The sequence below is a fragment of the Coenobita brevimanus genome, chromosome 98 (assembly GCF_032717465.1).
Source record: "Coenobita brevimanus isolate Jiangsu-jjx chromosome 98, ASM3271746v2, whole genome shotgun sequence".
Lineage (NCBI taxonomy): Eukaryota > Metazoa > Arthropoda > Malacostraca > Decapoda > Coenobitidae > Coenobita > Coenobita brevimanus.
The window spans coordinates 18,452,389-18,477,050 of record NC_137051.1 but is presented as its reverse complement, the minus strand read 5'-3'; the positions used below and the strand labels follow the sequence as shown (position 1 = coordinate 18,477,050).

General features: G+C 43.1%; 1 protein-coding gene across 1 annotated transcript in view; it reads right to left on the bottom strand.

The window, feature by feature from the left end:
* Ku80 (X-ray repair cross-complementing protein 5 Ku80) overlaps positions 1-24,662 on the bottom strand; it is a 239,485-nt gene that overhangs the window by 92,027 nt on the left and 122,796 nt on the right. The window contains exons 9-10 of the mRNA XM_080283853.1: positions 18,871-19,010; positions 3,709-3,846 (exon numbers count right to left, since the gene is read on the bottom strand). Of these exons, the coding sequence (XP_080139979.1) occupies positions 3,709-3,846; positions 18,871-19,010 (278 nt within the window). The remainder of the gene's footprint in view (positions 1-3,708; positions 3,847-18,870; positions 19,011-24,662) is intronic.

Here is a 24,662-nt window from a genome sequence, read left to right as displayed (position 1 = left end):
TTCTCTGCTACCTGCCTCACTGCAAATATTTGATACACACATCCTCTGCCACTCCTAAAGCCACCCTGTTCATTACTCACTAGGACTTCTCCTAGTTTCTCTCTGATAATTCTCCCATATACCTTCCCTATCACACTGAATAAACTTAAGCCACGATAATTCCTGCACTCACTTTGCTCACCTTTATTTTTGCACAGGGGTACAATCACAGCCTTTTTCCACTCTGCAGGCACAGTTTCACTCATCCATGCCTTCATACATATCTCCAACAAGCACTTCATTCCACTCTCTGTGTTACACTTAAGCATCTATGCACACAACTCATGAACCCCAGCTGCTTTCCCATTTTTCAGCCGCTTCACAGCACTCTTTGCCTGTGCAAGTGTTGCGTACCCTGGCACTGTATTCCTTCCTGCACACCCCCAAAACCAATCATGTTTTACAGCCACTGTGCTCTCTCTATTCCCGTACTCATGTTTTCAAAATATTCTTTCCAGTTGGTCCTTACTTCATCCCCATGGGTTAATAATCTACCACCTACATCCTTCACACCATCACATTTCTTTCCGCTTTCACTTCTAAGATTACCGCACTTCCTTCCAGAATAATTTCCCATTCTCAGAGTATTGTAGTTCACATTCATTTTTCTTTCTGGATCATCACTTACCTCCTCTTTTTTCCTCTTCATTAGTCTCTTTACGTGCTTCTTCCATCTATCTATCTACTGCCAGATGCCTTAATCCCGTAAGGGGTGGCCACAAACAAATCGCCTCCATGTCGCCCTGTCCCCTGCCATTTCACTGCCCTGTTCCCAGCTCACACCCCCCTCTCTCATATACCTCTCCACTCCATCCCTCCATCTCATACTTGGCCTCCCCCTCCCTCTCCCACCCTCCACCTCACTCACATACACTGTCCTCGTTAGTCTTTCACTCTCCATCCTCTCCACATGGCCAAACCATCTCAATGTGTTTTTCCTAAAGCTTCCTATCACATCCACACCATAACCCTCCTTCACTTCCTCACTTGTCAATCTGTCTTTCCATGTGACTCCACATGCTTATGACTCATTTCCACTGCTCTCACTCTTGACTTCTGTCCCTCCAACAAGGTCCAAGCTTCACTTCCATATGTGAGTTGGTATCAAAATACTGTCATGTAGTAACTTTTTCACTTCCATGCTCGCTTCCCTGATTCTTATCACTGCTTTCAGGGAACTAGCAACCTTTCTTCCTTGTTGTACCCTTTCAAGCAATTCACCCTCTAAACTTCCATCCTTACTCATCACACTATGCAAGTACTTTAAAGCACTTACATTTTCCATTTCCTCCTCATCCAACCTCACTGTTATTTCACTGACTTCACCTCTCTCAAGGACCATAACTTTACTCTTCCCTACATTCACCTTTAGATTCCATTTCTTATATACTCTCCCAAACTTATCCATCAAGCCTTGCAGCTTCCCTTCATCTTCACTCAACAACACTGCATCATCTGCAAACAACAGTACAGGGAGTTTCCAGACACTGACCACTCTCTAGTTCCATCATCCACTGCCCTACCGTGTATCTCTTTTATAACCCCATCCATAAACAGATTGAGTAACCATGGACACATGACACATGCCTGATTCGATCCAACCCTCAAATAGAAAAATTCACTCAGTTCACTATCCACATGCACTGCAGCCTTAGCACCCTCATACATACTCTTCACGGCATTCAACAGCTTTCCATCTACTCCATATATTCTTAATTCTTTTCACAATCCCTGTCATATGCTTTCTCCAAATCCATGAAGGCCGCATACAACTTCCTTCCCTTCTCTAGAAACTTTTCCACTAAGGATCTAAGACTGAATATCTGGCCAACACAACCTCTTCCCTTCCTAAAACCTCCCTGTTCTTCTCCAACCAATTCCTCTGTTATTTCCCTAACTCTGTCAATAAGTATCCTACCATATACAGTACTACCATATACGTGCTTCTTGCTCTCAATACATTCAGTTCTTACTTCAACTGAACCCCTGTCCTGTAACCACTTTAGCCACTTCTTCCTCTTTTCCTCCACTGCTCTCTTAACCTCCTCATCCCACCATGCCGTACCTTTTTTCTTTGTTGTTACTCTTGCCACACCACACACTGCTTTAGCATTCCTAACTATGCAATCCTTATTTGCATTCCACAGGCTGTCCAGATCCATTTCATTCCAATTCACTAATTCTAACTCCTCCTCTACTTTGGTCCTGTAATCATCTGCTGCCATTTCTCTGATCCTCAGCTGCTCAATTTTCAGTCTTTCTCCCTGATTGCTCCTCTCTCTTCTGATCCACCTCACTCCTCTCAGCTTGATCTTGCATACCACGATCATATGATCTGACAGACCTCCACACCGTTCTCTCAAGGCCCTCATATCATCAACTATTCCCATCATCAACCTCTTTACAAGCATGTAATCAATCAGGCTGCTTTCAACACGATCCCCGTTCCCTCTATACCATGTATACTTATGTGCATCTTTGTGTTTGAAATATGAGTTACAAATGCACAACCTCCTCTCCTGACACACATCGTTCAGTCGCTTCCCGTTATCATTTTCTCCTGATACTTCGTAACAACCCATGTCATCCTCAGGACCACTGCCTACTCTTCCATTCATATCCACCATAACAATCACTTTATAACTCCTGGGCATTTCTCCCACTACTTCATCCAGCTCATCCCAAAACCTGTCTTTCTCTCTCTCACTCCTGTCATCACACGGTGTATATGCTATAATCACTGCCGCTTTCACCTATTCAAACTTGAACTTGACAGACATAGCCTACACCTAGGGCTGACACATTTGTAGTCTCTCATTCCACTCTGCCACACATCATTCATCAACAATGGAACTCCTTCCTTGCATCTTCCTCACCCATTCATCCCCGATCTTACACATTTCACACCCTCCCGCTCATCCAATTCACATCCTATCATCTTCGTTTCACACAATGCCATCATGGTACATTTCACACTCTTGAACACATTCACCACTTCCACCCTCTTGCTCTCAGAATTCACACCTCCTGTTCCACATGGCCATGCGAATCTGCCCATTTGCTTGGGGACCTGGGCAGGTATTAGGCCCTCTGAGGCTCTCTGAAACGACTTCCATGATTAAGTGATTTTGGATAGGGGAATCTGGGGGACACTTAACCTTGCCAGAAAACCCAGTTATACCATTACCACCTAGCATAGTAAATGGTTTCCTGTGTACAGGAGACCATTTGGCTTGTCACTCAGTGTTGAGATCATATGGCACCTCTACACTGAGTGAGTGGATGATGGGCACCCCCCATTTCTTAGTGTAATGTTTTTTCACTCTTGTGCTTAGTTTTCAGAGGTAAGTGTGCAGTCACTTGGTGAAATTTTTTGCACTTCATTGCAAAGTACAGTATGGGTCTAGGAAGCTAAAAATTGCACTGCCAAGTGCAACTGACATTTCTCTTCAATTTGGCAGGGTGGGGGGTGAGGGGGAGAACGATTTTTGAAACTTGAAAAATTGGTGTTGGGGCCGGCCTGTGAGTCCCAATGAATTCCATCAGCTCGGCCACAGAAGGTTAAACACTGATTCTGCATTACTGTTTAAAAAAATTTTGTCACCAGTTCCTTACATATTTAACAATATTGTATATCAAAACTTGACTAGATCTACTATGCCGACTTACCTCATAATCTTTGGTTATCTCAGGAAAAAGGGCACCCATCACAGGATTGCTGTTTCGATTGTATATTCGCCGAGTGATTGCCACCATGTCCATTTCTGCCATGGCCTGTATCAATGCTGACAGGGCTACTGCTGCAGTCTGTAGTTAGAAAAATGGTACATGTAAACTGTCCAGTAAACCATATCACTACAAAGTAGCTACTAGGGGTTTCTATTAGCAGCCTGCAGAGTTAGAGCAATTTTATACTGTACAATAAAACACATCACTATACACCAGCTTCAAGTGATTTACACTGGTTAACTGAACTGATAAAGTGCTTATCATCAATATACTGAATCAATACATGATACATATCAGTTCACATTCTGTTAGTACATTAATTTACAGCATTAATACTATATTCTCCTGTACCAAGGAAACCATTTACTATGCTGGGTGGTAACCATTTAAATGGGGTTTCTGGCACGGTTAAGTGTTGCCCAGATTCCCTTATCCAAAATCACTTAATCATGGAAGTTATTTCAGAGTGCCTCAGAGGGTGCAATACCTGTCCTAGGCCCCAAGCAAATGGGCACATTCACATGGTCATGTGGAATGTGAGAGGTGTGAATGAGGAAAGCACGAGGGTGGAAGTGGTGAATGTGTTCAAGAGTGCAAGATATGCCGTGATGGCACTGTGTGACACGAAGATGAAAGGGTGTGAAGTGGAGAAGTGGGAGGGTGTGAAATGTGTGAGATCAGGAATGAATGGGAGAGGAAGATGCAAGGAAGGAGTTGCTCTGTCAATGAATAAGGAGTGGCAGAGTGGAATGAGAGACTACAAATGTGTCAGCTCGAGGTGTATGTATGTCAAGTTCAAGTCTGAGAAGGTAAAAGCGGCAGTGATTGTAGCATATGCACTGTTTGAGGACAGGAGTGAGAGAAAGACAGGTTTTGGGATGAGCTGGATGAAGTAGTGGGAGAAATGCCCAGTAGCAATAAAATGATCGTAATGGGGGATATGGATGGAAGAGTTGGCACTGGTCCTGAGGATGACATAATGAGTTGTAATGGAGTACCAGGAGAAAATGATAATGGGAAGGGACTAAAGGATACGTGCCAGGAGAGGACGTCGTGCATTTGTAACTCGTATTTCAAACACAAAGATGCACATAAATATACGTGGTACAGAGGAAACGGGGATCATGTTAAAAGCAGCCTGATTGATTACGTGCTCGTAGAGAGGTCGTTGATGGGAATGGTTGCTGACACAAGGGCCGTGAGAGGACGATGTGGAGGTCTGTCAGATCATATGATTGTGGTATGCAAGATCAAGCTGAGAGGAGTTAGATGAATCAGGAGAGAGAGGAGCAATCAGGGAGAAAGACTGAAAGCTGTGAAGCTGAGGATCAAAGAAATGGCAGATGATTACAGGGCCAAAGTAGAGGAGGAGTTAGAATCAGTAAATTGGAATGAAATGGATCTGGACAGCCTGTGGAATGCATTTAGGGACTGCTTAGTTAGGAATGCTAAAGCGGCGTGGTGTGTGGCAAGAGTAACAACAATGAAGAAAGGTACGGCATGGTGGGATGAGGAGGTTAAGAGAGCAGTGGAGGAAAAGAGGAAGAAGTGGCTAAAGTGGTTACAGGACAGGGGTTCAGTTGAATGAAGAACTGAACATATTGAGAGCAAGAGGCACCTAAAGAGCCTATTGAAGAGGAAAAAGGAGGAGGTAAATGAACGCAAACTACTCAGAAAACAGGAAGTTATTCTGGAAAGAGGCATGGAAATGTAGATGTGAAAGCGGATAGAAATGTGATGGTATGAAGGATGTAGGTGGTAGATTATTAACGCATGGGGATGAAGTAATGAGCAGATGGCAAGAATATTTTGAAAGCCTGATGAATAGGAACAGAGAAAGTAAAGTGGCTGTAAACATGATTGGTTTAGGGGGTGTGCAGAGAAGGGATGCAGTGCCAGGATACATGACACACGCACAGGTGAACAGTGCCGAGAAGCAGCTGAAAAATGGGAAAGCAGCTGGGGTTGATGAGGTGTGTGCATAGATGCTTATGTGTAGTGGAGAGGTGGAATGAAGTGCTTGTTGGAGATAAGTATGAAGGCATGGATGAGTGGAATTGTGCCTGCAGAGTACCCCTGTACAAAAATAAAGGTGAGCGAAGTGAGTGCAAGAATTATCATGGTATAAGTTTATTGAGTGTGGTAGGGAAGGTATATGGAAGAATTATTATAAAGAAAGTAAGAAAGATATCAGAAGTCCTAGTGAGCGATGAACAGGGTGGCTTTAGGAGTGGCAGAGGATGTGTGGATCAAATATTTGCAGTGAGACAGATAGCAGAGAAGGCTTGTGAGAAGGACCATAAGGTGTTTATGGCATTCAAGGATCTAGAAAAAGCATACGACATAGTGGACAGAGAAGCATTGTGGAAAGTTCTGCACATGTACTGTGTAGACGGTAAGCTGCTAGGTGCCATCAAGAGTTTTTATGATGGTAGTGAAGCATGTGTATGGGTTAATGGGAATCTAAGTGAATGGTTCATGATTGGTGTGGGCATGTGACAGGGTTGTGTGATGTCCCCATGGTTGTTCAGTATCCTATATATATGGATGGGGTGATGAGAGAAGTAAAAACATGAGTAATGGAGAGCGGGATGGCATTGGTAATGAATGGTGATGGACGAAATATCTCAAATTTGTTGAATGTCGACGATGCAGTACTGCTTGCAAGTACTGGACAAGAAATTGGTAGGATAGTGCAATGTTTTGCTGATGTCTGTGAGCGTCATCCCTTGAAAGTAAATGTAGAAAAGAGTAAAATGATGGTTACTGAGAGAGACGGTGACTCCCAGTGTGATGTTATAGTGAACAGAGAGAGACTGGAATTGGTGAGAGAGTTCAAATACCTGGGTACAGTGATAGAAAAGAGAGGAAAATGTGCAAGAGAAGATGAAAGTAGAGTGACACAAGGAAGAAAAATAGCTGGTGCAATGAAGGCCTTGATAAGAAACTGAGGCTTGAGTGCTGCAGCTGCACAAGGCTTGCATGAAGGAGTGTTAGTGCCAACTTTAACATATGGATGTGAGACTATGGTGTGGCATGAAAATGAGAAGTCAAGAGTAAGAGTAGTGGAGATGGGACTGCTGAGGAATGTATGTGGAGTACAGAGGGTGGACAGGATACGAAATAATGTGATCGTGAAAGATGTGGAGTGAGGAAGTCGGTAGACACCAGAATCGAAGAGAGTGTACTGAGATGGTACGGTCACATGGAGAGAATGGATAACAATGGAGTGGTGAAAAAGGTATATCTGAGCGAATCTGAGGGAGGGAGGACGTGATGTAGGCCAAGGAGAAGGTGGAGAGATATGGTGGATGAGTGTGTGAGGAAGAGAGGTTCGAAAGTCGGTGAGGCTAGGGAACTGACGAGATCGAGCTGGCTGGATGAATGTTCAGAGGAGAAGCACATGATCAGGGATTTGGCACCCCATTTTAATGTGGCAGTGTCCAGATTGACTCAATCGGATACGTTTATGTGAAGCTACAGAACGTAGTGAATGTTTTTGGCATATCCGATAGCGCCAGGACTCCAGGGGCTTGAATGACAAGCGAATGGAAACGTGGCCCATTGGACTTGGCAAATGTGGGCTGTCTGGACATTGCTACTCCTCACCCTGGCCAAGAGTGGGAAAGGAGGTCCAGATGTTGATGATGACAAAATATGGTGAAAGTTTTTCGCATATCAGACAGAGCCAAGATTCCTGGGGCTTGAATGAAGAGTGAATGGAAGCGTGACCCACTCAATAGGGCGAATTTGGTCTGTATGGACGTAGTTATTCCTCGCCCTGCCCTAGGGTGGGAATGGAAGTCCAGATGATGATGATGATGATATCATAGTGAACCCAGCAGTCATCAACCACCAGAAAGAATACTTGGAAACAGAAATTGTCACTCAGAGGATTACATCTAATGTAAATATACAAACTTTTGTTCTTGGTGAAACACAAAAATGAATACCTTGAATAGCTTGATTTATATGATGATATCATTTAGTACTGCGTAATAACAGAGTGGGATTTTACATTTTTCGTGCTAAAGATGCGTTAATAATATCATTCAGTAGTGCATAATAATATGGTGGAATTTTACATTTTTCATGCCAAATATGCAAATTATGTGCTTTTAAAGCCTGGTGATGGATTTGATACACTATACTCGTCCAGAGGAAGCAGAACTGGTCCACATAATGACAGGAAAATACCGCACTGGTGATGAGGTTTACCAACATCAGGTACCGACTTCTAGTACCTACTGTTTTTGAATAAAAATTCCCAATACTGTATTAAGCAAGCCTCACTTCATTCCTCCATGAATATACATTACCGTAGTGTATATACTTCTTCCATAATTTTACAAATATCTCTTGATCATTCAGTACCTGGTATCTGATTTCCCTCTCTTCATTAACTGTGATAACTTAATGCCACTCAACTCTCTACACTTCAGCACTCTGTCTTTGATTCTCTCTCCAATGTTTCTGATACTACTACTTCTCTTTGTCACTCCTTCTATTCCACTCTCTCCTGCCTCCAAACCCTCCTACCCTCCCTGATAATGGCTAATACTGTAATATCTATTATATGACACTTTTTCTGAATTCTTATTTCTTCAGTCATAGCTCTATCTCATATCCAAAAGACATTTCTCCTCCTTCAAATATTTGACTATTAAGCCTTCTTTCATAACTTATTCTGAGAGTAACTAGTAACATTTAAAACAAAGCAGCATCTCTCAGCTTCCAGAAAAGTTGCTTTTTTGAGCTTATCAAGCAAAGCTTGAGCATTTAGAGCAGTGGAGCTCTCAGGGGTATGCAAAAACTGACTGCTACAGTACGTATGGTACACACAATACTTCCCTCTTGTCTACCACAAAATTAATCAAAATTTGTCTGCAATTCTTTCAAAGCAAGAAAGCAAGATAGGGCAACAGATAGTGATGTAAACTGGCAAGCAAAAGACAATTAATACTGGCATCTGTACTGGAATGGAAAACTTACTCAAAAATTGAAATCAGCTGAGTAAGGATTAAGAAAAATAAATGGTTGTTTTATCCAATGACCCTACACTCTGAAAGTTCTTGCAGCACTTATTACTCCACCATTTCAGGTGTGAACTAAGGTTGAAATGATGAATATTTTCCAAAAATACGATCATATCCCACGTCCTATTCATGGTCTTCAAGGGTAAAATGCTTGAACTAAAACATATGCATACATACATCATCTCATCCTGCATTGCCCCATGAGGAGCACAGGAGCCCGGGGCCAGGCAAGATGGTCCTGACATTTAGGATGAAAGTGATCAGCCTCACTCATCCCTCAGTGGCATCATGTGAGAAATTAACTCCAACCACCCCTTCGATATAAACCTGCACAGGCTCAATCCAACTGGGGCACTTTAATTACCCACTAAACCACCAGGTGCCATACTTTGCTTATATGGCTACCATCCACCATAGTAAATGGTTTCCCGGTGTACACGAAACCATTTGGCTTGTCCTTCAACGTAGAGTAACCCGTAGACAGAAAGAAGAGGAAAGAAGGAAGGAAAGAAGGACATTAGAGGAAGGAAGGAGAGAAGGAAGGAAGAGAGGAATGGGCAGCCCCTCAAGAGCAGCACTACATCAAGTGAGTGGGTGGTGAGCACTCCCACCTACCACGAGAACATATGGGATACAGTATTTAGACCTTATATTGCTGTAGTCAGCATGGTTATTGTGAAACTTGACATAAAAACAATATTTACACAGCAGTCTTCTGTCGAGCAGCTGTGACTGACAGGTAGGAACTGCGAGTAACGTGACACACAAACTGAGAGTCATGTGGTACACAACTACACATGCAGCTACACAAGCGGTGTTCCATCAGTGGTATGACTTAAGGATAATGTTTATTTCTGATGGTACAAGAGCTGTGGGCAGATAATCAATTTCTTTTCATTTTTTCTAATAACCTTCAGTAAAATGTATAGAATCAAAATATGCACAGCTAAATTATCACAACGTTTCTTAGATTTTAAGGAGCTGAGTGCTAAACTTAGTCATTATTTGCAAGTCTACTTTTGTTTAATAAATGTAAAAAATGCAGGTACTTTACTGAATGATATACAGTTCATTCATTCATTTTCATTTATCATCCAATCCTACGTTGCCGCATGAGAAGCGTAGGAGCCCGCGGCTAAGCAAGTTGGTCCTGACATTTAAGATGAGAGTGACCAGCCTCACTCATCCCTGCATGGCATTACGTGAGCATTAAACCCCAACCATCTCTTGGATATAAACCTTCACCAGCTCAATCAGATTGGAGTGCCATAATTGCACTAAACCATCAGGCGCCAAAATTTGGTCATATGGTTACTGTCCAGCGTAGTAAATGAAGCCATTTGGCTTGTCAATCAGTGTAAAGTCACCCACAGGCAGAAGGAAGAGAAAAGAATGAAGGAAAGAAAGACAGAAGAGGATGGAAAGAAAGAGGGATGGAGGAGAGGAAAGGGCAAACACCCAAGAGCAGCACTACATTGAGCGAATGGATGGTGAGCACCCCCACCTATATTGAAATATCACAATTCCTTTAACTACATTATTTGCATTATTATTTTATACAAGCTATAAAGTGATAACTAATTTATACTTTTATACTGTATTTTGAAATGTTAAGGCACACAAATAATTAAAAGTAGTTCTTACCATTGGCCAAATAACACGAAACAACATAAAGCACTTACCATAACTTTTGTGCTTCCCTTCAAGCAGAGCTGGGCACCGCAAACAAAATTTCACTTCCGCAACTGCAAATCTGCATACCCAAACCATTACCATCCGCAACCGCAAATCCACAAACTTCTTGAAATTTGCAGTTCCGCAAATGCAAATGCAAACGCAAACCATTTGTCTCTCTCAGAACCACGGCATCAGTTTCATTTTATTCTGGATACCATTAGAGGATTTCATTAGGTTTAGGATGATATTTTTCGGAATCAAGGGGTTAAAAATCACCTCTAGTTACTCATCCACTACAATTATCTATCCATCCATCATCCAGTCCTACATTGCCCCATGAGGAGCGTTGGAGCCCAGGGATGCAGTTATATCTTTATTTACTCTATTCTGACTAACAATAGATGACTTTATGAAGTTTGGAAATTGTCTGTAGTACTGAATGGGATATACAAAATTATATTTATAATAAAACTAAAATACTGTATATACATTCTCTTAAATATCATTAGATTTGTATACAGTATTAGATTGTTTTTACTACAAAACAAGAATAAATCGTTCACTATTGTAGATAAACAAATTAAATTATTACATTTCACAATTCACAGAGTGTGCAGTGAGGTTGGATGGTGAGGACATGAAGAATGTGAGTGCATTCAAGTACTTGGGTAGTGTGATGAGTAAGGATGGAACTTTGGGGGATGAAGTACGTGAAAGGGTACAGCAGGGAAGAAAGGTTGTTGGTACACTGAAAGCAGTGATGAGAAATAGGGAGGTGAGTATGGAAGTTAAGAAGTCACTGCATGATGGTATTGTGATCCCTACCCTGACGTATGGAAGCGAGGCGTGGACCTTGCAAGAGGGGAACAAGTCAAGAGTGAGAGCAGTGGAAATGAGTTACTTGAGAGGAGCATGTGGAGTGACGTGGAGGGACAGGTTGACGAATGAAGAAGTGAAGGAACGTTGTGGGGTAGATGTGGATGTGGTTGAAAAGATTAGGAGAAATACACTGAGGTGGTTTGGACATGTGGAGAGAATGGAGAATGAAAGACTGACTAAGAGGGTGTATGTAGGTGAGGTGGAGGGAGGGAGAGGGAGGGGTAGACCGAGGATGAGGTGGAGGGATGGAGTTGAGAGGTATATGAGGGAGGGGGGGGGGTGAGTTGGGGGGAGGGGAGTCAAATGGTGGGTGACAGAGTGACTTGGAGGCGTTTTGTCTGCGGCCACCCTTTGCGGGATTAGGGCGTCAGGCTATAGATAGAGATAGATAGACAATTCACAATTACAAGTTAACACCAGTCCACCTCTATTCCTCAACTCTAACCTACTCAGTCCTCACTCCTCAGTCATAATCAGACTCCTCCAACATCTGAGACAACTCCATCTTGAGCAGCTCCATGTTACCCATCACATAAATAAACTACTCAAAGTTCTCAGAGGTCAGGTTGGACTGTGGACAGGTTCGAGTTTGAGGAGGTACTTCTGCAAATGCAAAACCGCAAATTTGCACAAAATTTGTTGCAAAATGCATATCCGCAGATGAAATCACATTTACGTAACAGCAGAATTTGTGGTTTGCGAAACTGATTGCAGAATTGCCCAGTTCTGCCTACACATATGTATCATTCAGTTAATAAGCAAGTAGTAAACACATAACATTTTTATTTCTTTACACTGGGCCAAATCTTGGTAATTAACCATATACAGTATAAAATGCACAGAGTATGCAAGCATCTGGTCATTCCCCAAATAATAAAACTACATTATACATGAAAGTATTACCATACATAAAATCTTGGCCTGCTAGCCATTAGCCACAAAATGAAACAATATTTATACTTAAAAGTATATAACATTTTGATCATCAGCCAACTCCAGGCCAGACCAGCCTACAGAGATAATATACCTGTAGTGGTACCAGTATGTCTGCTTTAATTCCTGAGATTAGATTTAGCTCACTAGTAATTACCAACTGTCCCTGTATATATCATGATTAAAACCACGTACCACGACAATTTGGCATGAATAATTAAGTTCAGTGTATGCCACCCATATACATAAATACTGTATAGTGTACTGTAGTGGCTCAAATTTCACACTAAAAATGCCATGTTTTTCTGTATTTTAAGACAATCTTCTGGTTAGTACTTGGATGGGTGACCGCCTGGGAACACCAGATGCTGTTGGCATCCCTACGTGTCAAGTGGGGTTGGTGGAGGATTAGTGCCCCTCCCTGTAAAACAATTAACTCTAAGCCGTTGGCCACCCCGTGTGGGATACATGGCGTCTGGCAATGAATGAATGAATGAAGACATTCTCCAGTCAAGTATATTTTATTTACTCTGAAAAGCTTAGCAATGAAGGTTGACATAAGCAACAAGAGTTTTTCAACATGCTCAAAATTTGCATCCTGGCAGGGCGCAAACCCTCGCTCTCCAGTGTACAAAAATGCACACTTTACCACTGTACCACAGAGGCTCCATATATATATATATATATATATATATATATATATATACCCCCTGGGGGTAGGGAGGTTATCAAGAGTACTCCCCCAGTATCCCTGCTGTCGTATGAGGCGACTAAAAGGGTTGGAGGAGGGTTAGTGCCCCTCCCCGGAAAACAGCTAACTAAAAAGACAAACAAGAAGCCTCGGACGAGGACTGACCAAAAGATGACGACCAAGGACAGAACAAAGTAGAGTAAAAGTCCAATTCTTCGGCATCCAATTCCCCGGCAAATCTGACATTTCGGCAGTTTTGAGAAATAGTCCCATTTACGAAAATCTCTGATTGTTCGGCAGATTTTCCAATTTTTTTTCGTCAGTCTTGAAATTCTCCATGAGTCCTTAGGGCCTGTTGCAGGACCTTCTACTGCTGGGGACTTCTTCCAGCAGTACCAGACTCCAATCAACCCCTTCTATTGTACATATGTAAATAAGGAACCTACTATAAGTTTAGGTAAGTGTATGTGAACTTGTAGGACTACTGTACCATTACATTTATATACAGAATGTTCACTAACTTCTTTATTTTTCATATTCATGTATAGTACTGTATTCATTACAGTATTGTACAGTATCAAACAGTATACAGTACTCTCTCTCCAAACACATCTGTAATGATATGAGTAGTGATGATAGTGTTCACCGAAACATATAAGGTACTGAGTGGGTAGGGTTTTTGATAATTCAGCAATTTTGATTTTTCGGCACTTGCCTGGTCCCATAGATGCCAAAAAATCGGACTTCTACTGTACATGGTACGGATCGCGAAGTGGAATGTAAAGGGTGCGAATGATGAGGTGAAAGAGAGAGAGATTGTCCAGGTGCTTGAGGGTACGAAAGTGGATGCATGTGGAGTAACTGAAACTAAATGGAGAGGTGAGAGTGTGAGAGAATGGGAGTATGGATGGGGTATATGTGCAGGAGTAGGTGAGAATGAGAGGACAAAAGAAGGCGTGTGCATTGTTGTGAGTAAATGATGGAAGAACATAAGAGCGTATGGATCAGTTGGCTCTAGAATTGTGTTGGTAAGATTGAAAGTTGGAATGCAAATGTGGGCAACTGTGTGCGTGTATGCACCAACGAAAATCGTGCAAGCAGAGTGAGAGAAGAGTGCTGGACAAATGGGGAAGTGCACGTGGAAAAGTTTGGAAGGAAAGAGAGAGTATTTTTGATTGGTGATATGAATGGTAAAGTGGGGAATGTGAAGGTGGATGGAATTGTTGGTGAGTGGGGTGTGCCTGCTGAGATGGATGAGAATGGCAGTGCGTTAGTGGACATTTGTGCAGGGAGAGGGTTGGTGACAGCAAATACCCTCTTCAGGCACAAAATGATCCACAGGTATACATGGCGAGTGATAAGATGGGTGGGTGGTGAACTGAATAAAAGGAAGGCAATGACTGATTATGTGTGTGTGTCGATGAAAGGATGCGAAGATGTGTAATGGATGCAAGAGCTTATAGAGGTTGGGGGAGTGGACTTTCTGACCACTACTTGGTGGTGGCCAGAATCAAGATCCAAGTAAGATGAAGAAATAGAAGAAGGGAAGGACAGGAGGAAAGAGTAGTTGCAAGAGAGTGGAAAGGTTACAAGAGGATGAGAAAAAGGCAGAAAATAAGAGAGAAATGGAGGAACGATTGGGTAAATATGAATTGGAGGATATAGGGGACATGGAAGGTGTGTGCAAGTTATTCACAGAAGAAATATGTGCAGCATGTGATGTGGTGTGTGGGGTGATGAGAAGACGGAAGGGGGTGCAAGGAAAAGCATGGTGGAAGAAAGAGGTGAGACAGGCTGTGGCACAAAAGAAGAAAGCATACAATGAATGGATGAGAAATAGGGATGTGGAAGAAGTTGAGAGGCAGAAGAGAGAGTTACATGTAGAAAGGAAGAGAGAGGTGAAAAGATTAGTAAGAGAGAGTAAGAAGAGTGGATGAGGAATTTGGATGGAATCTGAGTGTAAAGTAGAGGGACTGTAAGAAAATGTTCTGGAAAGAGGTGAAAAGAGTAAGACAGGGTGGCAGGGGGAGTGAAAGATAAAAATGGTAGATTACTAGTGGAGAAGGGAGAAAAAGTGAGCAGATGGAGAGAAAACTTTAAGGAATTGTTGAACACAGAGAATGGAAGTAAAGCAAGTATAAGTGGCTGGGGAATGGCTGGGAGAAGGAGGAACATGAGAAGACAGGAAGAAATCAGTAAGATAGAAGTTGTGGAAGCAATGAAGAAAGTCAAACTGGGGAAAGCCCAAGGAACTGATGCAGTGTGTGGTGAAATGCTGAAGCATGGGGGAGAGATAGTAGTAGAATGGATGTGGAAGATGTGCAGATTGGCCTAGGAGGAAGGTAGAGTCCCGGAAGATTGGAAGTCAGGTATAATTATTCCCTTGTACAAAGGAAAAGAGGAAAAAGAGGTGTGTGGTAATCATAGGGGCATTTGTCTTCTCAGTGTAAGGGGAAAAGTGTATGGTGGGATACTTATTGACAGAGTTAGGGAAATAACAGAGGAATTAGTTGGAGAAAAACAGGGAGGCTTTAGGAAGGGAAGAGGTCATGTAGATCAGATATTCATTGTTAGATCTTTAGTGGAAAAGTTTCCAGAGAAGGGAAAGAAGTTGTATGTGGCCTTCATGGATTTGGAGAAAGCATATGACTGGGTGGACAGACAAGGATTGTGGAAAGTATTAAGAATATATGGAGTAGATGGAAAATTGTTGAATGCTGTGAAGGGTATGTATGACAGTGCTAAGGCTGCAGTGCATGTGGATGGCGAACTGAGTGAATTTTTCTATTTAAAGGTTGGGTTGAAACAGGGATGTGTCATGTCTCCATGGTTGTTCAATCTGTACATAGATGGGGTAATAAAAGAGATACACGGTAAGGCAGTGGATGTTGGAGTGGCCCTAGTGAGAGAGGGTAGTGTTTGGAAAGTCCCTGTACTGTTGTTTGCAGATGATACTGTGTTGTTAAGTGAAGACGAAGGGGAGCTGCAAGGCTTGGTGGATGAGTCTGGGAGAGTGTGTAAGAAACAGAATCTAGGGGTGAATGTAGGGAAGAGTAAAGTGATGGTCTTTGAGAGAGTTGAAGTCAGTGAACATACAGTGAGGTTGGATGATGAGGAAATGGAAAATCTGAGTACATTTAAGGACTTGGGGAGTGTGATATGTAAGGATGGAAGTTTGGAGCGTGAAGTGCGTGAAAGGGTATAACACGGAAGAAAGGTTGCTGGTTCCTTGAAAGCAGTGATAAGAAACAGGGAAGTGTGCATGGAAGTGAAAAAGTTACTACATGGCAGTACTGTGATACCAACTCTAACGTATGGAAGTGAAGCTTGGACGTTGTTGGAAGGATACAAGTCAAGAGTGAATGCAGTGGAAATGAGTTATTTAAGAGGAGCCTGTGGAGTCACATGGAGAGACAGGCTGACAAATGAGGATATAAAGGAGCGTTGTGGTGTGGACGTGGATGTGATAGGAAGCATTAGGAGGAACATACTGAGGTGGTTTGGCCATGTGGAGAGGATGGAAAGTGAGAGACTGACGAGGAGAGTGTATGTGAGAGTAGAGGGGGGGAGAGGGAGGGGGAGGCCGAGGATGAGCTGGAGGGATGGAGTGGAGAGGTATATGAGAGAAAGGGGTGTGAGTTGAAAGCAGGGCAGTGAAATGGCGGGGGACAGGGCGACATGGAGGCGATTTGTTTGTGGCCACCCCATACAGGATTAAGGCATCTGGCAAAAGACAGATAGATAGATGGATGGGAAGAAGTATAGACATGAGTAATGGAGAGAGGGATGGCGTTGGTAATGCATGATGATGGATGGAATATCTCAAATTTGATGTATGCTGATGATGCAGTGCTACTTGCAAATACTAGACAAGAGCTTTGTTGAGTAGTGCAGAGTTTTGTAGATGCCTATGAGCATCGTGCCTTTAAAGTAAATGTAGAAAAGAGTAAAATGACTGTTACTGAGAGAGAAGGTGACTCAGTGTGATGTTACAGTGAATGAAGAGAGACTGGAATTGGGGAAAGAGTTCAAACACCTGGGTACAGTGATAGAAAAGAGAGGAAAATGTGCAAAAGAAATGGAAAGTACAGTGACACAAGGAAGGAAGCAGCTGGTGCTATGAAGGCCTTGATAGGAAACAGAGGCTTGAGTACTGCAGCTGTGTGAGGCTTACATGAAGGAGTGCTATGCCCTAATTGACTGACTTGTGCATCTAAGATATATGGAACTAGTAGGGTATATTTGATTTGCAGCTGCTGATTGGCCACCAATGATGTCACTGAAGTAAATGCAGACATGTATTATAGTGTAACATGCTGACATACTGTAGGTGTACACCGTGGGTGGTTGTAGTGCAACATGTGGACGTACATGTACACTGTGGGTGGATAATTTACTTCAAACATCACCCATTGTTTCCTAAGACTTTATAATTAACTTTAATTTTCTTTGATAAAAGTAATCTTTTAATGCTAATTTCGACCTCCTGAGCTTTGGATATTATTCCACATTTAAACAGGCTGCTTATATTCCAAGCAACTTACAAATATAAATATACAGTATGTGTTAAAATGAGAAGAGCTGTAGCTTTACATCACTGGTGGCCAATCAGCAGCCACGAATCAAATACACCCTACTTGCCCCATACATGACAGGTGCACAGGTCAATCAAATAGGATATAGTGCCAACTGACATACAGGTGTGAGACTATAATGTGGAGAGAAAACGAAAAGTCATGAATAAGAGCAGTGGAGATGGGACTGCTGAGGAATGTATTGGGAGTACAGTGAGTGGACAGGATGTGGAATAATGTGATTCATGAAAGATGCAGAGTGAGGACGTCTGTGGACACCAGAATCTAAGTGAGTGTACTGAGATGCTATGGTCATGTGGAGAGAAAAGGATAACAATCAAGTGGTGAAAAGGGTATATCTAAGCAAATCTGAAACAGAAAGGAGGCGAGGTCGGCCAAGAAGAAGATGGAAGGATATGGTAGACGAGTGTGAGAGAGGTATGGAAGTTGGTGAGGGTAAGGGACTGACACGGGATCGAGCTGGCTGGATGAATTTTGTGTGAAGAAGCACATGGCCAGGGATTTGGCACCCCCTTTTTAATGTGACAGCATTCGGACTGACGCTATCGGATAATTACCATATATGCGAAGCTACAGAACTTGGTGAATTTTTTTGGCCTATCTGATGAAGCCAGGATTCCGTGGGCTTGAATGATGAGTGAATAGAGGTGTGGCCCACTAAACTGGGCAAACTTTGGCTGTCTGGACGCTACTACCCCTCACCCGGCCCCAAGGTGGAAAGGAGGTCCGGATGACGACGACGATGATGATACCAGATTAATACATTTTTTTTTCTTTCCTGTTTAAGAAAGATATTTAAACTGGGAGGAGATAGATATAGCTGTCATTAGTCCCTTCAATATGAGGTCTTTTATTACAATGAACAAAATCCTCTAGAAGTTGCAAGATGAAACTACATATCATCATAATGAAGGGGCTAATAAATTCTTGTGATTTTTTTCCCCCATACTGATGTTATCACTACCTCTTGCCTTTTCTCCTCTGCTAGCAGCAATGAAGGGGAGCTTACCTGTGGTGATGCTGTGCATCCTGGGTGGAGCAGCTGCGACATCTAACCGGGAGCCACATCTCCCCATATTTCCCAGCACCTTGCTGTGGGATGAACCCTAGTCCAACTTTGGTGAAGTGTTGTCTACCACAAAGGGGTCTCAGATCCCTCCACTGTGTATGTATTGTTCTGTACCTGCATTCCAGACCTACAGAGGCAGTTGCTCACCTGTGGCTCATGGGTCTGCTTGACCAGACAGACCAGCTTTAAATAACAACAAAAACTCCTCTACTGCTTACTCACCTCATCACCTTCTCTGGCAGTGATTACCAACACCTGGTCTCCTGCCCGCCTGCCATGTGACACATTGGCAGACTTTGTGAACCCCAGAATACTCAAGCTTCGGGGGCTGTTGGACTGGTATTTCATTTGTTTATCAACATCTGGAGGGAAATGAAAATACAAGTATTTTCATATGAATTACTGGAAATGAAAGGTTTTTTATTTTATTAACACGTTTCCAAGCCAGCTTTAAGTGTTGCCTGTGTTTACCAGACTGTTACGCCATGTATTTGAGCCATGAAAAATTGCTTCAACAAATGATGCACCACCGCGTCATGGGCCCGGAATCGGCTGGCCAACATATGACGCCTTGGTGCATCACTGGCCCATAATAGTGTCAATCACAATTACATCCTTCCATATGTCAACTAAATATTATGATGTGATAAAAAATAAAACAGAACTGTTCAACATCATGATCCTAAGCATATTTCTCAATGATAAACAGAGTGAGTAGCATCCAGAAATGAGATACAAGAAAGCATAAACAGAATGTGAATTATCAAAAGATTGCTGTATGATTTAGGTCATTCACACGTCATTTAATTCATCAGATTTCTTGTCCTATCTCCAAAAGGCATAGGAGAGGGGCACCTTCAGAAGGTAGTGGCAATGATATATCTGGGCAGCTCCACTGTCTGGTTATACAAATATCTCTCAACTCCCTTCCCATCCATTAAGAGGAGGACTGTGGACTGCAAGTGAAGGGCAACTTCAGCCTGCAGTTCAGTAAGTTATATACAGGTCATCTTCACTATAACTATGAGATGCGTTTGAGAAAACTCATCATTGAGTCGGCATCTCGTTAAACAGGGACGTTATAACATAGAAAGTATAGGGATGTGTTTTGGGGCCTTGGGATTCCCCCCCCCCCAACCAAGTCCAAAACCCAACCAAATGAGTCCAAAAACAAGTTTCTAGCTCACCTATATCCCCAAAGAGCTTTAAAACAAGCTAAACTAAGTCTAAAAGCAGTTTATAACTCATCCAAACCCTAAAGTAAAATCTGAAAATCATCAAAAATAAGTCCGGAAAAAATTAAACTTAGCAAGCTGTACCCAAAAATGAGTGTTCACCACACCTATGGTTAAATCACATTACTATATAAAGAAAAAAAGTTAATAAATCAAACAAAACATAAACCTTATGTACTGTATAAAATATCAAAATTGGTAAAAAACAAACAAAACTCATTGCATTAGTAGTATTAGTCGTTCCCTAGGCAGTTTGGCTGAACAGCCCCGAGTCCCTACAGAAGGCCATGGCTGAGATTGGGCTTTCCCACAGAGCTCTCAAGGAGTTTATGTTGTGTTGTTGGCATAGGTGATTGTGTGCAATGCAATCTTCCATAATGTGCCTAATAGTATGGGGTGCTGTGTTACATTCTGGACAGGCATCAGCAACGGAGTCATCCAGCCTCTTCTGGTAACTTATGAGAGCTGGATGGTGCCCACATTTCAGCCTGGACAGGTGGACCCTGTCCTCACGAGAGAGATAGGATTCAGAGGGGTGGATATCAGGAGGCAGTGCATGCAGCTGTGTGTTGTCTTTAAGTGACTGAATGGAGCAGCGAGCGATCTGAGAATGGATATGCTTCTGGAAGCTGGTCTGAGGTGGACGAAGGGGGAGAGATGACAGTATTTGTGTAAGATATTGTGTGCTGGGTGTTGTTTTGATGTTCCTTGGTGAGTGTGGATGTGCTGCCATGTACTGTAGTGGATGGTGTGGGTTTGTGGAGGTTGCAGTGAGAATTTGGGTGCCTCTCATGTCTGGCTGATCCTTGACTTTGAGGACTTTGGTTTCTTGATGTAGGTGGTCTGTGGGTGTACTAGCTGTGCAGCCTGTGAATATTTTTAGGGCCTAGTTCAGTATGGTCTGTAGAGTGTTGTAGTGTCTTTCAGTGAGGTTAGGAGCCCCAGCAGAGCTTGCATAATTCATAACTGAAATAATATATTGTTTATATGCTGTGGTGGTGGTTTCTTTGTTGTATCCAAATGTTGTATGGGCAAGTGACCTCAAGGCATTGAATCTTGGCATTATTTTATTTTTAATGTTTGTGATGTGTTGTTTAAATGACACTGACGTACTGGATTTTGGGGGGGGGGGGGTAGATAGTGTTGTTTATGGTGAGGTGTGGAATGTGGCTGTGTTCTGTTGTTCAGTTTGTGAGAAGGGGCACTGTAGATTTGGCTGGGGCTATTTTGAGCCTGTTTGTGGTGAACCATTCGTGTAGTGTGTTGAGGTAAGGTTGGAGGATGTGTGCAGCTGTGTTTGTACAGTATTTTGGTGTGTACATGTGTTATGTCATCTGCATAGGAAGCTATGTGTATCTGTGGTGTGGGTATGTCAGGCATGTATGGGTTGAAGAGTGTAGGGGACAAAACAGATCCTTGGGGGATGCCATTTGTGAAATTTCTGATGTTCGAAGACTAACCAAAAAATGTTACATGTGCACATCTGCCTGCTAAGTAGTTTGCCTGCCATCTTTTTGTGTTATTGTGCATGTATGTGTCAAGTATTTTGTTTGTGAGGCTGTGGCGGGGGATGGCATCGAAAGCTTTGCTAATGTCTAGCGTGACCAGAAGTGTTGTGTGTGGTGGCCTAGCTGAATTCATGCCATGAAAAACTCTCTGTGAGAGGTCTGTAAGAAGTGTGTTTGTGGGATGTAGTGGCCTAAAGCCATGTTGCGATGGGGCTAGGAGGGTGTGAGGTGTAACTGGCTGTCGTTCAGTGACTTTGGAGGAGGTGCAGAGGAGTGTGATGGGGCGGTGTAAGGAAGGTAATATGGGGTCTTTGTTGGGTTTGGGGATAATGATGCCATGCTTCCAGATGTTGGGTATTATGTTGTGTGAGTAGCTATAGTTAGATACGTTGGTGTGTATTTGTATGCCTTGTGGTCCAAGGTGTTTAAGGTGAATATTGCTTATGTTGTCTAGTCCACAGGCAGATGAGTGCTTAAGGCTGGTAATGATGTGCTTCATCTGGTTGTAAGTGAAAGGTGCGAAGTCTGGATCTATGGGGAACTGTCTCTTACGTCGGATGATACGTTGCTCGTCGCGATGGGGGTTTAGATGGCTGACATGTGAAAAGTGATTGATGAGAGTGTTTGCTTGTTGTTTGTTTGAAGGTCTGGTGTCTGTTGTTGTGATGGCAGCATGTGATTGTGTAGTGTTGCTGGTGGAGTGTGTGATGCAATTTAGTGTTTTGTAGAGTCTGCTGGTGTTTGCTTTGTGGTTAAGAGTTTGGAGATACTTATTCCAGTTTAGTGTTTGCTGTTCTGATATTTTATTGTTTATATGAGTGTTGAGTTCTTGTATTTGTTGTACACTGTCTTGGGTATGGGGTGTTGGGGAGTGTTGTAGTGTGTCCTGTTGACTGATAAGGCCTTGAATTTCTGGTGTGACGTTGGGGTTGTGTCTCATTCTGTTGCCTCTAGGGATGTGTCTTTTGTTTGCATTCTGTATACTGTAATTGTATTGAAAGTGTGTACAGCGGTGTTGATGTTTGTGATGGATATACTGTTTAATGTTTCCAAATGTTGTTCTGTTTCAGTTGTGAAGGCCTCTCTGTTGGCTCTCTTATAATTAGTGTATGTGTGTCTGTGGCCAGCTGGGGTGATTCTGGTTTTGGCAGTGATGATGATTGGGAGGTGATCAGATCCAAGGGTATTGACCACTCTCCAGGATGTTGTGGGAGCAAGGTTTGGGAGCAAAAGGTGATGTCTGGGGATGATGGGAGGAAGAGGGCCTGGTGTGGGATATGGGTATGTTGATGGAGATTATTCATTATGAAAAGATGATCTGTTTGGGATTGCAGTGCCAGCCCTCTGTCTGTGTCAGGGTTGCTGATATGCCAGGCTGACACCTTGGCGTTGACTAGGGAGAAATGTATGTGTTGGCGATTATTATGTGTGATTTGTTACCAATGCGTATCTTAACTGATTGTATTTCTGTTGTGGTGTCATGTGGGGGAAGCAGTGATTTTGTGTGTGCACTGATATCTGAAAAGTTGATGGATTTGTGTACCAGGGTAATAAGTCCACTGCCACCACTGTTGGCCTGGTCTTGTCGAATGGTGGTGAAATTATGAAATGTAAGTATTTTTGTGTTTTGAGTAGCTTTGTTTCATGTACGATGGCAATATGTATGTTTTGTTGTTTGATGAATAGTGTGAGTTCCAGTTTTTTGGTGTTTATGCCATCTGTGTTTAACTGAAGGATGTTTACGTTGTGTGTGCGATGTGTGTTGCCTGTTGCAGCACGGGAGGGAGGTGGTGGTGTGGGCAGAAGGGAAGAGGTAGAAGAAGGTTGTGATGGACGTAAGGGTTGGGGTGGATTAGGATGGGGTGGAATGGGAGGGGTTGGGGGATTGGATGGTGTGGGAAGGATCAGTGGGTTAGACTGAGGAGGTGTGGAGGAAGTAGGAGTAGGGTTGGTGGGGGGGTTAGTGGGTAGGGGGAATGAGCATAAGGAGCAAGTCCAGGTGTTTGTGTAGTGTCTTCTGAATGCAAGTGTTGTGCAGGTGTAATGGGTCCAGTTCTTCCAGGAATTGCATTGAACTGAACGAGTTCTTGCAGGAATTGCACTGAACTGAACCTTTTGTCTGTCCGCTCGACATGATAGGTTCTGAGCATTTTGGACATATGTATTTGTTGGTGGGTCCTGGATTGCTCTCAATGTCCCCGACCAGAAGAAGTTGTCAAGAAATGACCATCGGGGAGTCATTTCTCGGTGTAGAAAAAACAGTGTTGTTGTATGTGTTGTGCTGAGAGATGCGGTACCTGCCCAGGTGACCAAAGCCACTCCCAGGTTCTTGGGCCCCGTGATGGGCCGGAGGGGTTTGTGGTGGTTTGGACCCCATGCTGTCCTCTTCTGCTTCGACAGCCTCTGGGGGGAGACCCACGGCAAAGACGCCACCGCTCCAGGTCCCCATCGCCTAAGTAAAAGTCACTGCATGACAGTATTGTGATACCAACTCTAATGTATGGAAGTGAAACTTGGATCTTGTTGGAAAGGCATAAGTCAAGAGTGAGAGCAGTGGAAATGAGTTATCTGAGAGGAGGATGTGGAGTTACATGGAGAGACAGACTAATAAATAAGAAACTGAAGAAGCACTGTGGTGTGGAAGTGGATGTGACAGAAAGTGTTAGGAGAACTACACTGAGGTGGTTTGGCCATGGGGAGAGCTTGGAGAATGAGAGACTAATGAGGAGAGTGTATGCAAGTGATTTGGAAGGGGGGAGAGGAAGGGGGTCGCTGAGGATGAGATGGAGGGATGGAGTGGAGAGGTATAAGTATGAGAGAGGGGTGTGTGAGCTGGGAGCAAGGCAGTGAAGTGGCACTGGATAGGGCGACAGGGAGGCAATTTGTTTGTGGCCACCCCTTATGGGATTAAGGTGTCTGAGAATAGACAGACAGACAGATAACAGGGGACTGGCTATCGTTAGGTGGGGAAGGGTGTTATTTTTTTACATCGCGGAGGCAGGATATCGCATAAAGGGTGACTGTGTGGCAGGGTATACCTGTGTGTGTGTGTGTGTGTGTGTGTGTGTGTGTGTGTATATATATACAGTACAATCCCAGTTAACCGGGTGGCTTGGGGAATTTACCTTCCCGGTTACAGATTTTTCCCGTATTTCTGATTTTCAAGTCAAATCTATACAAAGGCTATCACAGCAGTAAATACAGTTCAGGTACTCACCAGTCACATTAGGGGTTACACTAAGAGATTCCGCCTGAAAAACTGCCTTGTAAA